The sequence below is a fragment of the Vombatus ursinus genome, unplaced genomic scaffold (genome assembly GCF_900497805.2).
Source record: "Vombatus ursinus unplaced genomic scaffold, bare-nosed wombat genome assembly UNPS02014793.1, whole genome shotgun sequence".
NCBI lineage: Eukaryota > Metazoa > Chordata > Mammalia > Diprotodontia > Vombatidae > Vombatus > Vombatus ursinus.
The window spans coordinates 23,859,249-23,878,731 of record NW_020954571.1 but is presented as its reverse complement, the minus strand read 5'-3'; the positions used below and the strand labels follow the sequence as shown (position 1 = coordinate 23,878,731).

General features: G+C 44.0%; 1 protein-coding gene across 4 annotated transcripts in view; it reads left to right on the top strand.

Annotated features, from left to right (window-relative positions):
• Positions 1-442: 442 nt before the first annotated feature.
• Positions 443-19,483, top strand: part of NOD2 (nucleotide binding oligomerization domain containing 2) — a 41,135-nt gene continuing 22,094 nt past the window's right edge. For 2 of the 4 annotated variants that reach the window (XM_027869577.1, XM_027869575.1), the window contains exons 1-4: positions 443-497; positions 9,258-9,724; positions 12,983-13,088; positions 15,720-17,532. In XM_027869577.1, the coding sequence (XP_027725378.1) occupies positions 9,266-9,724; positions 12,983-13,088; positions 15,720-17,532 (2,378 nt within the window). In that variant the 5' untranslated portion in view covers positions 443-497; positions 9,258-9,265. Of the gene's footprint in view, positions 553-9,257; positions 9,725-12,982; positions 13,089-15,719; positions 17,533-19,483 lie in introns of those variants that run through there. The other 2 variants (XM_027869576.1, XM_027869578.1) reach the window with 2 other exon arrangements.

Below are 19,483 nucleotides of genomic sequence, written 5' to 3'. Positions count from 1 at the left end.
GCTGCCTTGAACTGAATTTCTCTCTTGGATTTTCTCCAAACCAGATGACCTCAGCTCTATATACGGAGAATTCAGAATACTGTGGCCTGCCTGTGGGCAACGATCACTTGGGAGGTTTGGTACCAAATATCATTCTGATCTGAGTTTACCCGGGGAAAGGCCATCGCACGTTTCCCGTGGACTCTGAAAATCAAGTTATAAAACATAGACGAAACTGCTGCTCGTCCCTGGCCCCCACACGTCCTAGGTACCAGTCTGAGAACACGGCTGGGTCTGACTTCCAGTGTGTGTGCATGGGTGGGGGTGCCTTATCCCCAGACAGGAAGCTGCGAGGGCGGGGAAGTTCCCAGCCCGGGCCGACCCGCCCCAAGCAGCCCGGGGTTGAGGGGTGGGAGTAGCAGGGATGGGGCGGAGCTGGCGCGCCCGAGCTCAGTTCTCAGAGCCCGGGTAGTAGGAGGCAGACGGCAGCAGGCGGAGTCAATCTGGCGATCTGGCAGGTGTGTGCGCGCTGGGAGTGGAGGGCTCTGGGGGACTGTCAACTCCTGGTCTCGGGTAGGGAGATGTCCCCCTCTCCCCCAACTCACTTCGGATCTCCCTTTTCTTCATTGCCCTGGGTGGCTCAGGGTGGGAGGAGCATGGAGCAGTCCTGGGAACCAGGACCCCCGGCTCCTCCTCGTCACAACTTAGGATGTGGCTGCCTTAATGGGTTGTGACCGCACCGTGGACAGTTCCGCCTGTGGAAGGGGCAGGGAATGTGAGGAACATTTGCGAGACCCCCAGGTCACATTCCGGCTGCATTGTACTTCTGCCGAGGCGGGAACTGTGGGGCACAGCCACGGTGTGAAAAATGATTGGATTAATCAATCAACAAGGGTGTATTAAGTGCATACTGTGTGCTAGACTTCGAGCTAGGCCCTGGGGATGCAAATGCAAAGACTGAAACAATTCCTGATCTTACAAAAGGAAAATAGGCATTTCTTGGAGTGGGGGCGGCGGGGGGGGGCGGTGATTTTAGTAGGGAAGAAGCTTACGAGGCGCCGCTTTGCTCATAGCCCAAGTGCTCCAGTGTGAAAGTTGGGTTGTTGTTATTTAGTCGTTTTTCAGTCGTGTCTGGCTCTTGACTCATTTTGGGAGTTTTCCATTTCCTTTTTCAGTTTTTTTTTACAGATGAGGAAACTGAGGCATACGAGGTTAAGGGAATTGCCTAGAGTCGAACACAGCTAATCAACGTCTGAGCTCCGATTTGAGTTCAGGTTTTCCTCCCTCTAGGCCCAGCACTCTTATTAGCTGCCCCACAGAGCTTTATCTTATATTTGCCGGATCACCCTGATCCCTTCCACCAGGCTAGCAGCAAGGAATGGCTGGCCCTCCATCCTGGGAAGAACGCTTCTTCCCCACAGTATTGATGGAGCTGACAGGAAGTTGTAAGTGCCATAGGACAAGCTGAAGGCCTCCAGGTTCTGCCCCGCAATGGAAAGGGTGAGTGGGATTCAGGAACTATTTGAGGATTGGAGGCATGACCCTTAGGTACCATTTTTAGGTCTTACCCTCTCCTGCATTATCCATGGTGCCCTTAAGCTCCAACCTGCTCTGGATTTCAGTGAGCAGTACCTGTATCTCCTGTGTAGAGGGAGAAAAGCTCATTTGGTCCTTTGGATATTTTCATTATCACATTCTTGCTGCTCAGGGCTCTTGGATATTTCTCTTCCACTGTCTATTTTGCTCTGGTTGGCATGGATTGCTGGAGATCATTTACTTCATAGGTTATTGTCTGCAGATAGGAATTGTAGGATAAAACCTTAGAAGTCATCTGTCCACCTCCCATCCAGGGAAGCAACTACCTCAGCAGCATCCCTGAAAGTGGTTCTTGCAACCTCTGCTGGAATATCTTTAGAGTTGGGAGTGCCCTCCTTTTCAAGGAAGCCCATTTTTCTCGATTGTTGGACAGCTCTCATTGTTGTACAAATTATTTTTTATATTGAATTGAAAGCTGTCCCAACCTACCTCTCTTGAATTATATATAATAAATCTAATCCCCCTTCCATATGACAGCATCAGATATCTGAAGCTATGGGTGTGTTTTTCTCTGTTTTAGACTAAATTGCCCCAGTTCCTCCTGTGATGAAATTTTGTGTTCTTTCATCATCTTAGTCATTGTTCTAGGGACGTGTTCAAATTTTTCAGTGTTCCTAACAAAATGTGTTACCCAGAACTGGACACAATAATTCAAATGTGATTTGTCCTCTTTAGCATCTCTAGAACACACCCTTTTCTCATACCACCACCAGTGTAGTTTAGGGCCTCCATCACTTCTAGTCTCTCCCCTCTCCAATCCCTTCTCCACACCACTGCCAAAGTGATATTCCTGGAGCGTGGCTCTGAACATGTCAGTCCTGTGCTTAGTTATTTGTATGCCATTTCCTTCATTAGAACATGAGCAGCTTGAGAGCAGGAACTGTTCTTGCCTTTTTTGTATTTCTGGTGTTATTATCATAGTGCCTGGCACATAGTAATCATTTAATAAATGTTTATTGGCTTGACTTCAGGGCAGGAACTGTCTTGAAATTTTGTATTTGTATTGTCGAACTTATCACAGTGCCAGGCAAAGAGCAGGTGCTTAATAAATGCTTGTTTGATTGTTTTAGACACTGTGCTTATAATAATGCAACCGAAGATGGTGTTAACTGCCTTTCCTAGTCTTCAGGTACTGGGCATCTGTAGAGAGGTGGCATGAGAACTCAGAGGAAATAATGATGGTAGAGTCCTTAGAGATCATCTAGTTTAAGTGTGTCATTTTAAAGAGGAGAAAAATGAAGTCCAGCAAGAGGAAATGATTATTAATAGTATTTATGGAATAAGGGCATACACCTGGACATGTTTGTGTTGGTGGGGAATTGTAGGAGTGAGAGCAGTTTTCAGATCTCTGGACTGCTAGGAGCTTTGGATTTGCCCTCTGGTCTCTGTCCCCAACCCATTACTTGAAATGGGTTCACCTTGACTATCCAATATGAGAGGTAGCTCCATGTAGAAGTGTGGTAGAAGGAGAGATGATCAAAGACAATAGTTGGCTCACTTGTGACAAAATGCTGTAAGGCAGGGGTGGGGAACCTGTGACCTGGAGGTTACATGTGACCTTCTAGGTCCTCAGGTGCAGCCTTTTGACTGAGTCCAAGTTTTATGGAACAAATCCTTTTATTAAGGGGATTTGTTCTGTGAAGTTTGGATTCAATCAAAGGTCCGAACTTGAGGACCTACAAGGCTACATATGTCCTCAAGGCTAGAGGTTCCTCACTCCTGTCCTAGATATTTTTTTCTTCTTCACCTAATTTGGATTTCTTAGCCAGTCAGTTTTTCTCCTTCTCCCTCCTAGGAGTTTCTGGTTAAGGGCGAAGCTTGTCATCAGCCAGGTCCAGACATGATGAGAATGAGACAGCTACCTTGAGAATCTAGTTTAAGGTTTGGCTTCCTGTGGCATGTATGCTAAAGGAAGCATATGCAGACTATGGAGAATCAGAAATGCAAATCACTGGGCCCACGCCATAGGGAAAAAATCAGGTACACCTGGATGTTACCGAAATTGAAGCCGTGCAGGATGTCAGCAGCAGAGTGGGGTTGTGGAATGACCAATCCTCTTTGTTTAATCTTCTGGTTTCTTTAAGGAAATGACTCCTTATGGCTCTTCCCTCTGAATTTCATGTGCTGACGTTAAATTGAAACTGAATTGAAGAATTTTGTTTCTTCATCTCTGAGGCATGTTCCTTCTCTTGTGATTCAAAGGGACAGAAAAATAAGCTAATAAAACAAGGTAAAAACAAATAGAGGATTTAGTCAGGAAAAGGCCAACAGCAAGTGGGTAAGGGCAAGGGTAGCAGGGGCAGTGTCTTCAAATATGTGAAGAGTTTTTGCAATGAATATGAATGATCATGTCTATTTTTTTCCATCATGGAGGAATGAACTTTAATTGCAGAAGAAATTGAAGTTCAATGAAAGAATCATAAGATCATAGTTTTAGAGCTAGGAGGACTTTAGATGATGATGAGTCCAACCTTTTGAGGAAACTGAGGCATAGAGATGTTAAGTTTCCCAGGAGTCATAGCTTATAAGTATCTGAGATAGGGTTTGAACTTCCTGACTCCAAGTTCAGAACTCTTAAGAACTCCCTGACAGTGTTACCAGGGACTGAAATAAGCCAGATTTTAAGATAGATTCGATATGGCTTTACTGGATGGTGGGAGGCTGGATGAGCTCATCCCTAGATCTTTGTCTGAGACCTGAAGTTCTTGGACAGGTGTTGGAGAGGCAGTGAGACTTCCCCATTGCTAGAAGGCAGGGCTCACATCCCATGGAACCAGCCTGACTGCCTCTTATGTGGGACACGTGGCTGCCTTGTGACAGAGTCTGGAGAGCTGTGGTCTCATCCTGGAGGGTGTGACCTTAATGGGCCCTCCCATCCTGTAATGGGCTTTGAAAAATGAAATAATGTTTATCCCCTATATCTTCTATGTGTGTCTGGTAGGTTTCTTGTGAGTATCTTTCCTATCTGTGTCTGTATTTCTTAGTATGTCTCTGCATCTGGGTGTGCTTGTTACATGTTTGTATCTCTGTGAATCTTGTATGTACCTGTTTGCCTCTGCCTATCTAGTGTGTCTGGGATTCTGGGCAAGGGATAACTCAGAGCGTGGATAAAAATGGCCTAGAATTTTCTATTTTTATTCCTTTTGTCTGGATATCAGGGCCTGGGGATGGGGTAATACCTGTGGGAGTGTGCTGGTTCATTCCTGGGCTGTTTCCTGAGATAGATGAGGACCTGTGATGACACTGTAGTGAAAGGAACAATATTCAAGTTCTTTCTTAAGTTTTTTATTTTATGTCTCCCCTTTGTGACTGTGAATCACTCTAGAATACCTTTCACTAATCTACCTACCTATCTTCCTACCCTTCCTGCTGCTTATCCTGCCACCTTCTGCCTGCTAGGGACGGTAGGGTATTAATGCTGGCAGAGGAAGAGTTTCCCTGGGAGGAAGAAAGAACTGACTAGAAGAAGTGAAAGGGAGAGAGAAAGAGAAAGAGAGAGACATACACAGAGAGACAAAGAGAGACAGACAGAGAGAGATAGGGTCAGGGACAATGTGCTGGATATGGAGTCAGAAAACTTGGGTTTAAATCCTGGCTTTACTGCTTATTATGCGACCTTGAATAAGTCACTTTTCTTTGGCCCTCAATTTCTTCTCTTAAATAAAAGATTTGGATTAGATAATTTCTAAGATGCTTTTTATTATCTTATGATCTTGTATGGGCTGGCAACCTGGTACAAGGGAAGCAGCACTAGTAGGGAGTTGGGAAACCTAAGTTCTTCTCATGGTACAATGGAAAGAACACAGCCACTGGAGTCATAGGATGTGGGTTCAAATCCTCTCTCTGATGCCTGTTATCTGTGTGGCCTTGAGTAAATTGTTCAAACTTTCCATGCTTCAGTTTCCTCATCTTTAAAATGAGGGGGTTGGACTCTGAAGTCCCCTATAGCTCTAAATCTGTGACCCTATGAGCCTTCTACTTCTGCCACTAACCAACTGTGTGATCTCTTGCAAGTCACCTCCCAGCTCTATGCCTCAGTTTCCCCATCTGTCACATGAGGATTTTTGACCAGATAAGGTCCATTCTGTGGTTTCCTGATTCCCATACAGTTCTATGCTTCCATGACCATGTTATTTTGTATTTTTGTTAGCATCTTTTGTTTTTATTAAAATACATTCACTTCTGAATATATTCAGAATATGTATATTCTTCCCGTGTGCTCCAATGAACCATCCCTTTAAACTCCAACAGCAATAAAAAATCCAACCAACTCATCACCACAGTATAATTTCATAATCTCCCATCTCTGCAGAGCCAGGAGAGAGGTGTATTTTCTCACCTCTTCTTCAGGCCTGACTTTCTTGATCATTATAATTACACAGTTTAAGGTTTCCCCCCAATTTCTATTATTATAAATATTGTATGTATTGTTTTCTTGGTTCTACTTAGTGCACACTACATTGGTCCATATAAGCCTTTCCATGTTTCTCTGAATTCTTCATGTTCACATTCCTCTACCACAGTTTGTTTTTCTCTAAATTTCTACCTCTAAAATCTACTTACTTTTTTTTTGCTACCCACAAAAAGTACTGCTATAGGTATTTTTGATGTATATTCCCTTATAATTTTAAAGGAAGTTCAAGTCTAAGGGCCCTTCTAAGGAAAGAGACTGTACTTCAGGTGGGAGAGATGATGGCTGGAGGAATGAGGGAGGGGCTTGTCAATGATGCTTTGTAGTTGGTCCAGTTTAAACTCCCTACGTCGAGACAAAGCCTCATATTTCCTTTTACCTTTTCCACTCACCTTCCTGTCTGGGCTTCATCTCATCTCCATTGTCACCCTCCTCCCCACTGATACGTAGTGGTGTATGCGTGTGTGTGTGTGTGTGTGTGTCTGTGTGTCTGTGTGTCTGTGTGTCTGTGTGTGTGTTTCAGAGAAGGCTATACAGCTTACTTCAGCCTCCTCTACTCATTGCCCTCCTCAATTAGCCCTCTCAGGTACATTGCAGTGAGGAGCTAGGCTAGGCTTTGCAATTGGGTCTGAAAGTGGATGTGCCAGAGGGCTCTTAGTATTTTTGTGTGAATCATCCTAGCTACAATTCTGGTCCTTGGACTGAGTGATCCCTTGCCTGACACTTGTGGAGAATTACTGGGGAAAGACAACACAGAGAGGGCAAGAAGATGGAGGGAGGAGGCACTTGTAGGGTTTTAGAATGAAGAAGGTGTAAACATAGAAACCTGCATGGAATTGTTCTGGGAAAGTTTTATGCAAGAGGTTTCTGTTTTTTCTTGCCATAGGGTGGGGACAGAGTTGCTCCTCCGTCTGTTTCTGTACTTTGTCCCTTTTAAGTTGGATGCATAATGGGAGCCAAGCCTACTTCCCAGGAGAACATATCTCATAGTTGTCTCCCTCAGGCAGATGCCTTTTTTGTTGTCCTGTTACAGCTCAGTTACCTCTTGTAAAACTGGAGGTAAGTGGTATCTGAGAGGTTGGGCAGCAGAGGCGTCAGAGCCAAAAGGAACCTTACAGAAGGTAGGGCAGAAGGTAAAACAAGGTCCCCAAAGCCAGCATGCTCAGTTCTAAGAGGTTATATTCCTATAGCAACTGTAGTAGTAGTAGAGTTAAAAGAAATAGGTCAAAATTATGTCTCTTCTACTCACTGTCTATGTGACCTGGAACAAGTTATTTCATCTTGCTGGGCCTCAGTTTCCTCATCTGTAAAATAAAGGGATTGGACTCAGTGGTTGATCTCTTCCAACTTTCAATCCTATGATAGTCTCCTGATTTGTATAGGACAAGAGAGAATTCCAGTCATTGGCTTTCAGTTTATCTCTGGAATGGGCGTACTGATACTCCCTGGACAAATGGTGTAACTTCTCTGCCTCAGTTTCCCCATATGGCTAAGTCTGGTTTTAGAACATTTGGTTTACTCTTCTAGGATTGATGATTTTGGGGAGTTTTCCTCTTTTGGTTTTGCTTGGCCTTTGTATATACAAACTCCCAGAGTGTTCCAACCCAACTGCCCCTCCCCATGAGGCAGAAAGCCAAAATCAGCATTGCTGTTTCTCTTAATTGCTCCAAAGGAGGAAGCAAGAAGTTTTTTCCTACCCTGATTTGAATTGGGGATGAAATTGGAGATTCATTTGTTCATGTGTTATATAAACATCAAGTGTAGGGCTCTGTGCTGATTCAGTAAAGGATGCAAAGGTGAATAAAACATATCCCCTACCTTCACAGAACTTATGATCTGTTTCTTGTTTCATCTCCAGTCTGAGAATATTTTTCACTGTTGTAGTTGGCAACATATCAACTCTTTGTTTGAACTCTTGAGTATAAGTAATAAATTTCTTATATCATTCTGTGAAATTTCCTTTGCTAGCTTGAGAATAGACTTTAATCTTTTCTCCAAAATAGCATTCCCCACTCCCCCTCCCCAATTTCCCCCGGACCTATTATCCAGAACGGACCTATTATCCAGAACGAAATAGGCACTAGATCTGAGATGCTTTGTGATTTTGTCAGGTACGAGCCTCGAAGCTGACTTTTCTTTTGGTCTAGATTCTGTGATTTCCTGGGGACTTGTAGGATGAAATCATCTGCCCATTCAGATGGGCAACTGAACTAAAAGTTCAGGTCTCCAAGAATTTCCTGGGGACATTAAAAATTTTATGGGACTTGCCCATGCTCTTACAGTTAGTATATGTTAGAAACAGAATTTGAATCCAGGCTTTCCTGACACTGGCCCTCAATTCCACACTGCTTCTCAGCTAACAATATGTAGATTGCAAAATGGCAGAACACAGAGAGATGGTATGTGTGAGTGAGTGAGTGAATGAGTGAGTGAGTGAGTGAGTGTTGTGTGCGTGTGTGTGTGCGTGTGCGTGTGCATGTGTGTGCGTGTGTGTGTGTGTGTGTGTGTGTGTAGGGGGGGAGAAGAAGATGGTGAGAATATGTAAACAGGACCTTTTACTAGTGCTCCATCATCAGGTATCCACAAATTGATATGTCCTGCTTTGTTGTATAAATGTGGGATTCTCAGGGGCAAGGAATGTTTTCATTTTTATCTTTCTATGCCCAACAGCTGGCACAATGCAACACACATGGAAAGTGCTTAACAAATGCTTGTTGAATTGAACTGAATGTGAGAATCTCCAGCAATTGGGTCTCTCCAAGAGGACGAGGTAGCTTGTGCCTTGTCAGGAGAGGATGGAGAATCAAGGGCCAGAGACTCTAGAAACATTCCCCAGTAGCCTGGCCCCCTACAGTTCTACCCAGCCAGTTGAGAGGAAGTCATCTCCTCCTATCCACCATAAGATGGTCCAGAGAGATTGATTGCAGGGAAAAATTATCAATATGATGGTAAAATATTTACTTCTAGGACTCAGGAAAACAGGATTAGATAATTTATTGGGAGTCAAGAGGTGTGGGTTATCGTCCTGACTCTTCTACTAACTGGCTGAATGGCTTTTGACTTAGCTACTTTCCCTTTCTGGACCTGTTGCCCCATCCATAAAACAAGCACACATAACCAGGGGGACCTCAGTTCTCATGTTCTATGATTTTATGATTCTCTAGTTCTTCATGCAGCAGCATTTTATCTCCTGAACTCTAGGCTGATGTTTGACTGTTCTCAGCCTGATTTTTTCAGAGAAACTCAGTATTTATTTCTCTTTCCTCCCTAGGATGAGAAATGTGCACACAAGAATTCTTCCAGGCTCAGCGGAGCCAGTTGGTGGGGCAGCTGGCCTTAAGGTCGTTGGAGAACTTTGAAAGTATCTTGGACTATCTGCTGTCTTGGGAAGTGCTTACTTGGGAGGATTATGAGAGTGTAAGCCTCCCTGGGCAGCCCCTGTCCACTTTGGCTCGACGCCTCTTGGATATTGTCTGGAATAAGGGCGGGCAAAGCTGTGAGCTGCTCTTTGCTGCAGTGCGGAAGGCAGAGGGAGCAGATGAGCAAACAGAACCAGAAAGCCAGTGGAGTCAGAATGTGTCCTGTCCAGTCCAGGACCTGCAGAGACATAGGCCGGTGATTGTCAGGAAAATCTATGGCCATGTGGAAGGCATTTTGAACCTCTTACTTGAACGTGGTTTCATCACCAAATATGAATGTGATGAAATCAGGCTGCCGATATTTACGTCATCTCAGAGGGTAAGAACTTGGATGAGAAAAAAATCTTGAGATGGATGTTTAACCACCAGAGAATATTGTACACGTAATCATCCCTACAAACCAGTAAGGGTCACAGGACCGGAGTGAAATAATCTATTAAAATGTTAATATAATGCCGTAGGAGGAATATCACAGGCTCAAAGGACCACAGATTTAGAGCTGGAGGAGACATTAGAGTCTGCTAGCCCCATCTCTTCATTTTACAGATAAATAAAATAATGCCTATGTGACATCAGGCAATAAAATTGGAGCACAACTTACGGTGACGTTATTATACATTTATATAGTGCATTTTTTGGTACTTTGCACAACTTTTCCCCAAAGTACTTTTATAGTATGTTACAACTAGGTGGTGCATCAGAGAAAGCACCAGGCCTGGAATCAGGAAGACTCATCTTCCTGAGTTCAAATCTGGCTTCAGACACTTATTAGCTGTGTGACCCTAGGCAAGTCACATACTTTGTTTGCCTCAGTTTCCTCATCTGTAAATGAGGTGGAAAAGGAAATGGCAAATATATCTTTGCCAAGCAAACCCCAAATGGGGTCACAAAGAGCCAGACACGGCTAAAGATGACTGAACAACAACAACACAGTAGAGAGAGCACTGGCTCTAGGCTCAGAGGACCCGGGTTCAAATCCCACCCCTGGTGATCACCACCTGTGTAACCTTGGACAAGTAATTCAAAATCCCTCGGTCTCCATTTCTTCATCTATGAAATGAGTGGGTTGTACTGAGTGGCCTCTTTGTTCCCTCCCAGAGCTAGCACTTGGATCCCGTAAAATTGATGCCCTTTTAATAACTTTGTCAAACTGTAAAAGCTGGCACTGTCTCCACTTATAGAGGAGGAGATCAGATCTTGGTGAAGATAGAGGACCTGTCTGAGGCCTATGTGTTTATGGCAGAGTTGGTATGAGAACCCAGGCTCCTTGGCTCCCACTCTGGGCTTAGGCCACTCATTCACAAACACCGCCTCCATGGGCGTGACCCATGGCATCAGGGTGAAGCAGCCCTGGATTTGAAGTCAGAAAAACCTGGCTATGAATTTTGGCCACTTGTTATCTGTGTGACCCTAGGCAAATTCTATTCCCCCTCTGCACCTCAGTTTCCCCATTTGAGGAGGCTGAACTAGATGACCTTGAAAGTTCATTCCAGCTCTTAATCCTACAGTTTTTTTTTGTTTAGACTCTGTGCCCTAGTGCCAAGTACAGTGCCTCGCAGGTAATGTGTGCTTAAAAAAATCCACGTTAGCTTAGATTGCATTGGATTGGACTGGATTGGCTCAACCTTTTTGATAACTGATAAATATTTGAGCAGAAGGCTAGGCACTGAATTACCTATGATTTCGTTAGTATAAGGAATTCCCAGGTGAAGAAACTACTTCTACCAATACAAATTGGCACCTTCTTTGCAACTTAGAGTACTAGGAAGGTGCCTAGAGCACTGAGAAGTTAAGTGACTTGCTCAAGATCACATAGCCAGTATGTGTCAGAGGTAGGACTTGAACCCAGATCTTCATTGTTTGGAGTCCAGCTCTTTGTCAACTACACCAAATATCTGTCTTCACAATTATTTTAAAACTGGCAAGAGGTGTGTGTATGTTTACCCAGCAAACACCATTTATTCCATTCTAATTAAGTCAAGTTCTAATAAGTTCATGAGTATTTGTTGAATATCTACTATATTTCCAGCACTGAGGGGATACTGAGTCAGATGCCATAGTCCTTGCCTGGAAGGTGCTAATAGCCCCATGAAACAACCAAAGACCAGGACACAGCATGTGATCAAGTATATGGATTTCTATAGCCCAGAATCTAAGAGCTATAAGAATTCAGAGATAGAAGAGATCAATGTAGGCTTGTTATAGAAAGTATTAAAGAGGAGGCTGGTACTTGAACTGGGCCTTCAAGGAGGGCAGTTTAGGTAGAGAGAAGATGGGAAGAAATCTCTGGGGGAAGAAGCAGCATGAGCACAAGCACGGAGTTATAATGGGAGGAAGCAGCCATGGAGAAGAGGGGTGGTGCCCCTGGCAGGAGCAGGGGCTTGCTTGATAGAGATGACTTTGACCAAATTAGCGCCTATCTCTGGGCCTCAGTTTCCTAATCTATAGAGTGGGTAGAAGAGGCAGAAATAGATGATCACTGCTATCTGTTCTAATTCCAGATCATATGATTTGATGAGAGGTAGGATAGTGTCAGCTAGGTGGAGCAATGGATAGAGCACTGGGCCTGGAGTCAGGAAGACCTAAGTTCAAACCCAGCCTCAGATACTTACTAGCTATGTGACCCTAGGAAGCCACTTCACCCTGTTTGCCTCAGTTTCCTCATCTGTTGAATGAGCTGGAGAAGAAAATGGCAAACCAGTCCAATATCTTTGCCAAGAAAACCCAAAAAGGGTTCTGAAGGGTCAGACATGACCAAAAACAACTGAACAACAATAGGGTAGGGTCAGATGATAAGATTGTGGGATCCCAGGATTTAAGGCTGGAAGGGAATGTAGAGATCATCTCTTTCAACTCATTCATCTTCCAGATGAGGATGGTGAAGTCTAGGGATAACTTCTCAGTGACTTGCCTGAGGTTAACATGGGTAGCAGGACCAGGATTCATCAAGGGACTTGAGTGAACAATATAGGCTTGTATTTTCAGAAGCAAATGCTCCCATTTTATAGGTATCCTTCTCTAGTTTCTCTCTGACTTAGTATCAGTGAAGTGTCTGGAGTATGTTGGTAGTGACAGCAGAGAGAGGTAAAGAGGTGCTAGAAAGGCAAATGGTTTGTCTCCCAAATCCGTCAAAATGGGGCCTTTCATTTTTCTGGAACCAGCCATGTCCCTTGGTTGACATGCTATATGCAAGAAGGACTGAACAGCGTCAAGGGAGTAATACAGAATGTATATGACAGAAAGAGAAACTACCGTGAAGAAATACAGGTTCGCTTAAGGCTTTTCTCGCCAAAGTTACTCAGCTGGGTATAAACAGGCTATTAGGAAACAGGAGCTATGTAACACCAGCCTGATTCACTGAGCTCTTAACACAGTGGGGACTGGGCTATCAGTCTTAGCTCAGATGCTCTTGGCATTAGTCATAATATTAACTTTAAAAAAACTCCTAATCTTTTCTTGGCATTTGATTGTGGCAGAGAAGGGTAGTGAAATCATAATAATCAGTCAAACACTTTTCTTTGAGTCATTTTGTGTGAACTTGAATGGTTGTGTAATGGGCTTTTTGTGATTCTCAAAGGCAAGAAGGCTCCTTGATTTTGCAAAAGTAAAAGACAATGGAGTGGCCCAGTTTCTCCTCCAACACATCCACCAATTGCCTGTCCTGCCAGCCCCATTCCCTGATGGTATGTATGTGTTTCTCAGTTCGCCAGAAATAGAAGGATCTTTTCCACAACGTAAGCTGTTCTTGGGAGAAGGAATTCTGGGTGGTTAAAAAAATGGCCAAAGCGGCCTTGCCTCTCCGGCAACATCACTGAGAATGCTTATTGTCATTGAAAACATTGATTACATGCTGAGTTGTATATGAGGCGCGGCACAAAGAGGGCACAGCTCTGTTTCCTGACTGCTGGGACTGTAATAATAAGACCTCGCGTTTATGTCACACTTTAAGGTTTGCAAAGCATTTTACATGTGTTATCACATTTTATTCTCAAAACAACCCTGGGAGGTGTTATTGTTATTCCCATTTTACAAATGAGGAAATGGAGGCTGAGAGGCATTAGGTGACTTGCTCAGGGTCACACAGCTAGTAAGCATCCAAGTCTGGATTTGAGCTTAACTCTTCCTGACTCCAGGATCATCTATCTACTATGCCATCTGACTGCCTCTAGCTTGCAGTCTTAGGCTGACTGATGCTGTTGTATAAAGCCATAGAAAGACCAACCATAACCATTAAAGTAATACACTAGGGGGAAGATGTATTAAAGTAGTTAGAGCAATATACCAGCATACAGAGCATGGAGATCCATTGGGGTAACTAGGTGGTATGGCTGATAGAGTGTTGGACCTAGGGTCAGGAAGACCTGAGTTCAAATCCGGCTCCAGCTATATGATCCTGGGAAAGTCACTTAACCTCTATTTGTCTCAGTTTCCTCATCCATAAAATGGAGATAATACTAGTACTTGCCTCCCAGGGTTGTTGTGAGGATAAAATGAGATAATAATTGTAAAGCGTTCAGCACAGTACCTGGCACATAGTAGCCATTATATATATATATATATATGTTAACTATTATGGTCATCATTATTACTTAATACAGTGCCCTCTATACATATTGGTAGTGTGTCCCAGTGGAAAGAACACCGGATTTAGACATAGAAGATTTGGGTTCAAATTCTGGCTCTATCACATACTTCTTGGGCAAGTCACTTAACCTCATTGGTGTGTTGTTTCCTCATCTGTAAAATGTGAGGGTAGAGTAGGTGGCTTCTGAGCTCCCTTTCAGGCCTAGATCTATTATTCTATGATCATTAAAAGAAAATTTTACTTTCTTTGAAAATTTTGAGATGGTCTTTGGCGTATTCAGAGGCTATTAAAATAACTTATCTCAGGAACAAGGGCAAACACGTGCAAAGTCCATTGCTTTGACTCAAGATGCTGCTGTGTTGATTGCCTTTAGAGCATGAGCAATCCTTTAAGTAAGCTACTAGGTTGAGAAGAGCGGCAATTTGACAGTCTGCTAATTTAATGGTTGACTAGTTGCAAAGGAAATATTAAATCTTTCATTGAGTGCACACAGCACTTTGTTTTGCAATTTTATAATGCATTTGTCATGTGACATTGTATGGCATGGTTGTCTGTGTTGTGTCTCTCCCCCACTAGACTGAAAGTTTCATAAGGGCAGATGCATGTCTGAATTTTGTATCTTGCCCAGCATCTACGATTGATTTTTTTGTTCAGTCATGTCCAGCTCTTCATGACCCCACTTTGGGTTTTCTTGGCAGAGATACTAGAGGGATTTGCCCTTTCCTTCTCCAGCTCATTTGACAGATGAGGAAACTGAGGCAAACAGGGTTAAGTGACTTTCCCAAGGTCACACAGCTACTAGTGTCTGAAGCCAGATTTGAACTCAGGAAGATGAGTCTTCCTGACTCCAGGCCTGGTACTCTATCCACTGCACCACCTAGCTGCCCCATATTCTCTATACAGTAAGCAATAAATGTTGAACAAATGAATATGTGAATGAATGATTATACTTAGAGGACTCTGTCAGTGTGAGCTAAATCTTTGGAGTGTCCTGCTCTCCTTACCAGAACTTTGAACAGCTCATATATCCAGAAAGGGGAACTGTGTTAAGACATGGGAGGTTATTTATTTAGACTTCTCAGTTAATAAATCTTGCCAAGGACAGTTTCCTGAACATTCCCTACTCATGACATTGCTTATTCAATAGTGTTTTATGATAAAATGAACTGAAAATGAAGAAATCCAGGCCACCCCTCTATGTCAAGGCACAAAACATGGGCCAGACAAAAGTTAGACAGGTCAGGCACCTCTGAGCTTTCCCTGTGCCCCTTGTCTCTGGCTCTCCCTCTATCACTCCCTGCCACATATACCTTTCTCTTTTCATATCTCCTTTTTCTAATTCCCTCCTTACATTTTCATTACATTTTATATCTCTTTTGTCAATGCTTCAGATCTACAATAGCACATTCCTAGGCCCCATGGATTGCACTGGGGACTAAAGGGTTTGCTGACCCAAGGTTTGCTGACCAGGGTGATTCAGGATGTGATTCAGTGATTCAGATGACTTCTCTGAGAAGGAAATTCCCTGTAGCTGTGGTCCTGTACTTCCTAGGGATATCCTAGGTATTCTTTTGGCCTGTGGGAAGGCAGTATTTCTAAGCTTAGATTAACATTTAACCATTTATGATGTAAATAACTCTGTGCTCCCTAGGGAAGCCAAGTCTAGCTAAGTCAACATTCATCACTTCCTATGTAGGATCCTATTTTTATCTGTTTCTCTTTCTTCCAGCTATTGCGTGTAAGAAGTACATGGCCAAGCTGAAGGCCACAGTTTCTGCCCAGTCTCGTTTCCTTAGCACCTATGATGGCACCGAGAACCTATGCCTAGAGAACATATACACAGAGAACATCTTAGAGATTCGGAAGGACCTTAGTGTCAGTGCATCCAGCCAGAAGTGCCATGACGCCGTGGAACTCCCAGACATCTTCAGTGACAGTGATTGCATCAATGAAGATGCTGACACGGTGCTTTTGGTGGGAGAAGCCGGCAGTGGGAAGAGCACACTCCTACAGCAGCTTCACCGCCTCTGGGCCACGGGCCGGCACTTCCAGGATTTCCTCTTTGTCTTCCCATTCACTTGCCGGCAGCTGCAGTCTGTGGACAAGATGGTCTCCATGCAGACCCTACTGTTTGAGCAGTGTTGCTGGCCGGACGAGGGCCAAGAGGAGGTCTTCCAGTACCTGCTAGATCATCCCGACCAGGTCTTGCTCACTTTCGATGGGTTTGATGAATTCAAGTTCAAGTTTACAGACAGAGACACACACTGTTCCCCAAATGACCCTACGTCTGTCCAGAGCCTGCTGTTCAACCTTCTCCGAGGCAATCTGATGAAGAATGCCAAGAAGGTGCTGACGAGCCGGCCCCATGCCGTCTCCGCTTTCCTCAGGAAGTATGTGCAGAAGGAACTGAGCCTGAAAGGCTTCTCCCAGGAAGGGATTGAGCTGTTCATGAGGAAGCATCACAGTGACCCTGGGGTCGCGGACAGGATCGTCCATCTGGTGAAAGCCACCTCGGCCCTGCACGGTTTATGCCATGTGCCAGTCTTCTCCTGGATTGTGTCCAAGTGTCACAAGGAGCTCCTGCTGCATGGCTGTGGCTCCCTGAAGACGACCACAGATATGTATCTTCTGATCCTGCAGCATTTTGTGCTGCACGCCTCCCCTGATGATGGGGGGTGGCACCCCAGGACTACTACCCTTCAGCCTCGGCTCCCTACCATCCTGCACCTGGGCAGACTGGCCCTGTGGGGCCTGGGCACTTGTAACTATGTGTTCTCTGCAAAGCAGCTCTGGGCATCTGGGGTGGATGAGGAGGACCTTTCCTTGGGCTTCCTGGTTCGATCGAAGAGCTTTTCTCAGGAGAGCTCGGCTCCTATGGAATTCCTGCACATTACTTTTCAGTGCTTCTTTGCTGCTTTCTATCTATTGCTTGGTGCTGATGTCACCCCCTCAGTGATCAGATGCTTGTTCAACCATCACAAGAAGCCCAGTCGATCCCTGGCTTGGCTGTTTCCTATGTCCTGTGTCCAGTCCCCTGAGGGAGAGGAGGAGAGTGTCACAGCCCTCCTGCAGAAAGCTGAACCCCACAACATCCAGATCACTGCCGTTTTCCTGGCTGGCCTACTGTCCCACAAGCACTGGGGCCTATTAGCAGAGTGCCAGGAGGCCTCCACCCCACTCCTCCAGAAACAGAGCCATGTCCGGTGGTGCCTGGCCCGAGGGCTCAAGAGACACTTCCAGTCTATTCCACCAGCTGTGCCTGGTGAGGTCAAGAGTATGCATGCCATGCCTGAATTTGTCTGGTTGATCAGGAGCCTCTATGAGATGCAGGATGAGCACCTGGCCCGGGAAGCCGTGTGCAAACTGGAGGTTGGGCACCTGAAGGTGACTTACTGCAACATTGGTCCTGCGGAATGTGCTGCTTTGGCTTTTGTGCTGAAGAATCTCAAGCAACCTGTGGCCTTACAGCTGGATTACAATTCAGTGGGAGACATTGGCGTGGAGCAGCTCCTGCCGTGCCTACGCATCTGCCAGGCTCTCTAGTGAGTGCTTCATTTAGCTGCTTTGGAATGGCCTGTTAACACCCTGGGCCTTTGGGAGAGGGGACTCAGAAGCATGGGAGTGAGAGCTGGAGGGGACCTTAGAGTTTGTGACATTTAAAGAGTTCAAAAGACATAATTTCTGGGTCATTAATCATTTTATTAATAATGCTAGCATTTAATAATATAAGTGGTCAGTGGCACTGTTGCATGCCAAAGGCCTTCGTGGTGGTGGGCTTGCAACTTATATAGCCTTGGAAAAATGGGTGTTCCTGAAGGTATCAATCAACTACAGTTGGTTAACAATTAATGAGAAAATGAATATTATAATGAGATGTGGGCTCATTCTAATGAGAGTCTTGGGGGTAAGAGACTTAGCTCACCCAAGTCTTGGGCAAAGAGACTTATCAATATACATATCAAAGAGAGAATTCACTTCTACCCCAGACCTGTCTGACTAAACACAGTGAACAGGAATTCACCAATTCTCTTAGCTAGGTTGGGCAAGTTTTCCCCAAGATTCCCACACTGTTTGATTTTTGGGCGAGGAAGTAGAAAAGGGGGAAAAAACTTGGTCCTAATTCCATACAGTTATTAAATACAAGAGAGAGGGGCAGCTAGGTGGTGCAGTGGATGGAGCACCAGCCCTGGAGTCAGGAGGACCTGAGTTCAAATGTGGTTTCAGACACTTGACATGTACTAGCTGTGTGACCTTAGGCAAGTCACTTAACTCCCCACTGCCTTGCAATGAATGAATAAATAAATAAAATTTTAAAAAATACAAGAGAGAAATAATCATTTCTCTCAAGTTCCTCTAGTCCAGGGGTTCTTAACCTTTTTTTGTGTCATGGACCCCTTTGGCAGTCTAGTGAAGCCTATGGACCACTCCCCAGAACAATGGTTTTAAATAAATAAAATAAAATAAAATATATAAAGCTACAAAGGAAACCAATTATAATTAGTTATGATATTAAAAAAATAGGTTCACACACTCCAGATTAAAAAACTCTAATTATAGGATCTTAAAGGTAGAATCTGAAGGGAGCTCAGAGGTTGTCCTATCTAACCCCTCATTTTATAGACCAGAAGAGTGAGGCCCAGAGAGGTTAAATTATTTACCTAAGGTCATATAGGTAGGAAGTAGGTCAACCACTTTATTTTAGGAAGGATAAAAGAATGAAGTTATTTTTCCCAGAGCAACAAAGTGAGTTCGTAACAGGGCTGCTTTATAGCATACCAAACTCTCCCTCACCCCGCAAATAGCTATGCCCATCTTCCTCTGAATTATGCCAAGAGAGTTCATTAGAGGCTATGAGTGTGGTTTTATTTTTCAAAATCCAAGGAAATGGTGGCCTAGATCTCTTGGCTTAGATGAGCAGACTGATTTTCCTTTAGGAATTTAATCATGTTGTATTCTACTCCGTCTTACTCCTGTATTTATAGCCCTAGCACCTATCGTCATGCGTCGTGCATAGTTGGATCTTATTGGTTAGTTTCTATTTCTGCCAGTGCAGGAGGATATTATGGACTGAAATAGCCATAGCTATCTAAAAACCATAACAAACCATAGGGTGCAGTGTGGGCATTTCCTTAATTTTTTTCTGTCAAATAGGATAAGGGGGCAACATGGTATCCTCTATCCCGCCAACAAAGGGTCATTTCTTAGTTGTCAGTCTTTCTTCCCCAAACATTTTATTTTTTTCCATTTACATGTAAAAAGTTTTTAACCTTTTTTTTAAATTTTGAGTTCTAAATTTTTTTCCCTCTCTACCTCCCCTCATTGAGAAGACAAGCAATTTGACATAGGTTATAATATGTCAGTCTTTAGTCTTGGAACTCTAGAAAACCTTATTAAGAAGCAATAACTTTATAGTTTTAATACCTAACGTAGAACACTCTCCTCCTCTCCCTCAGGGGACTGGACACAGGACATAGTTAAGCATTCTGTAAAAAG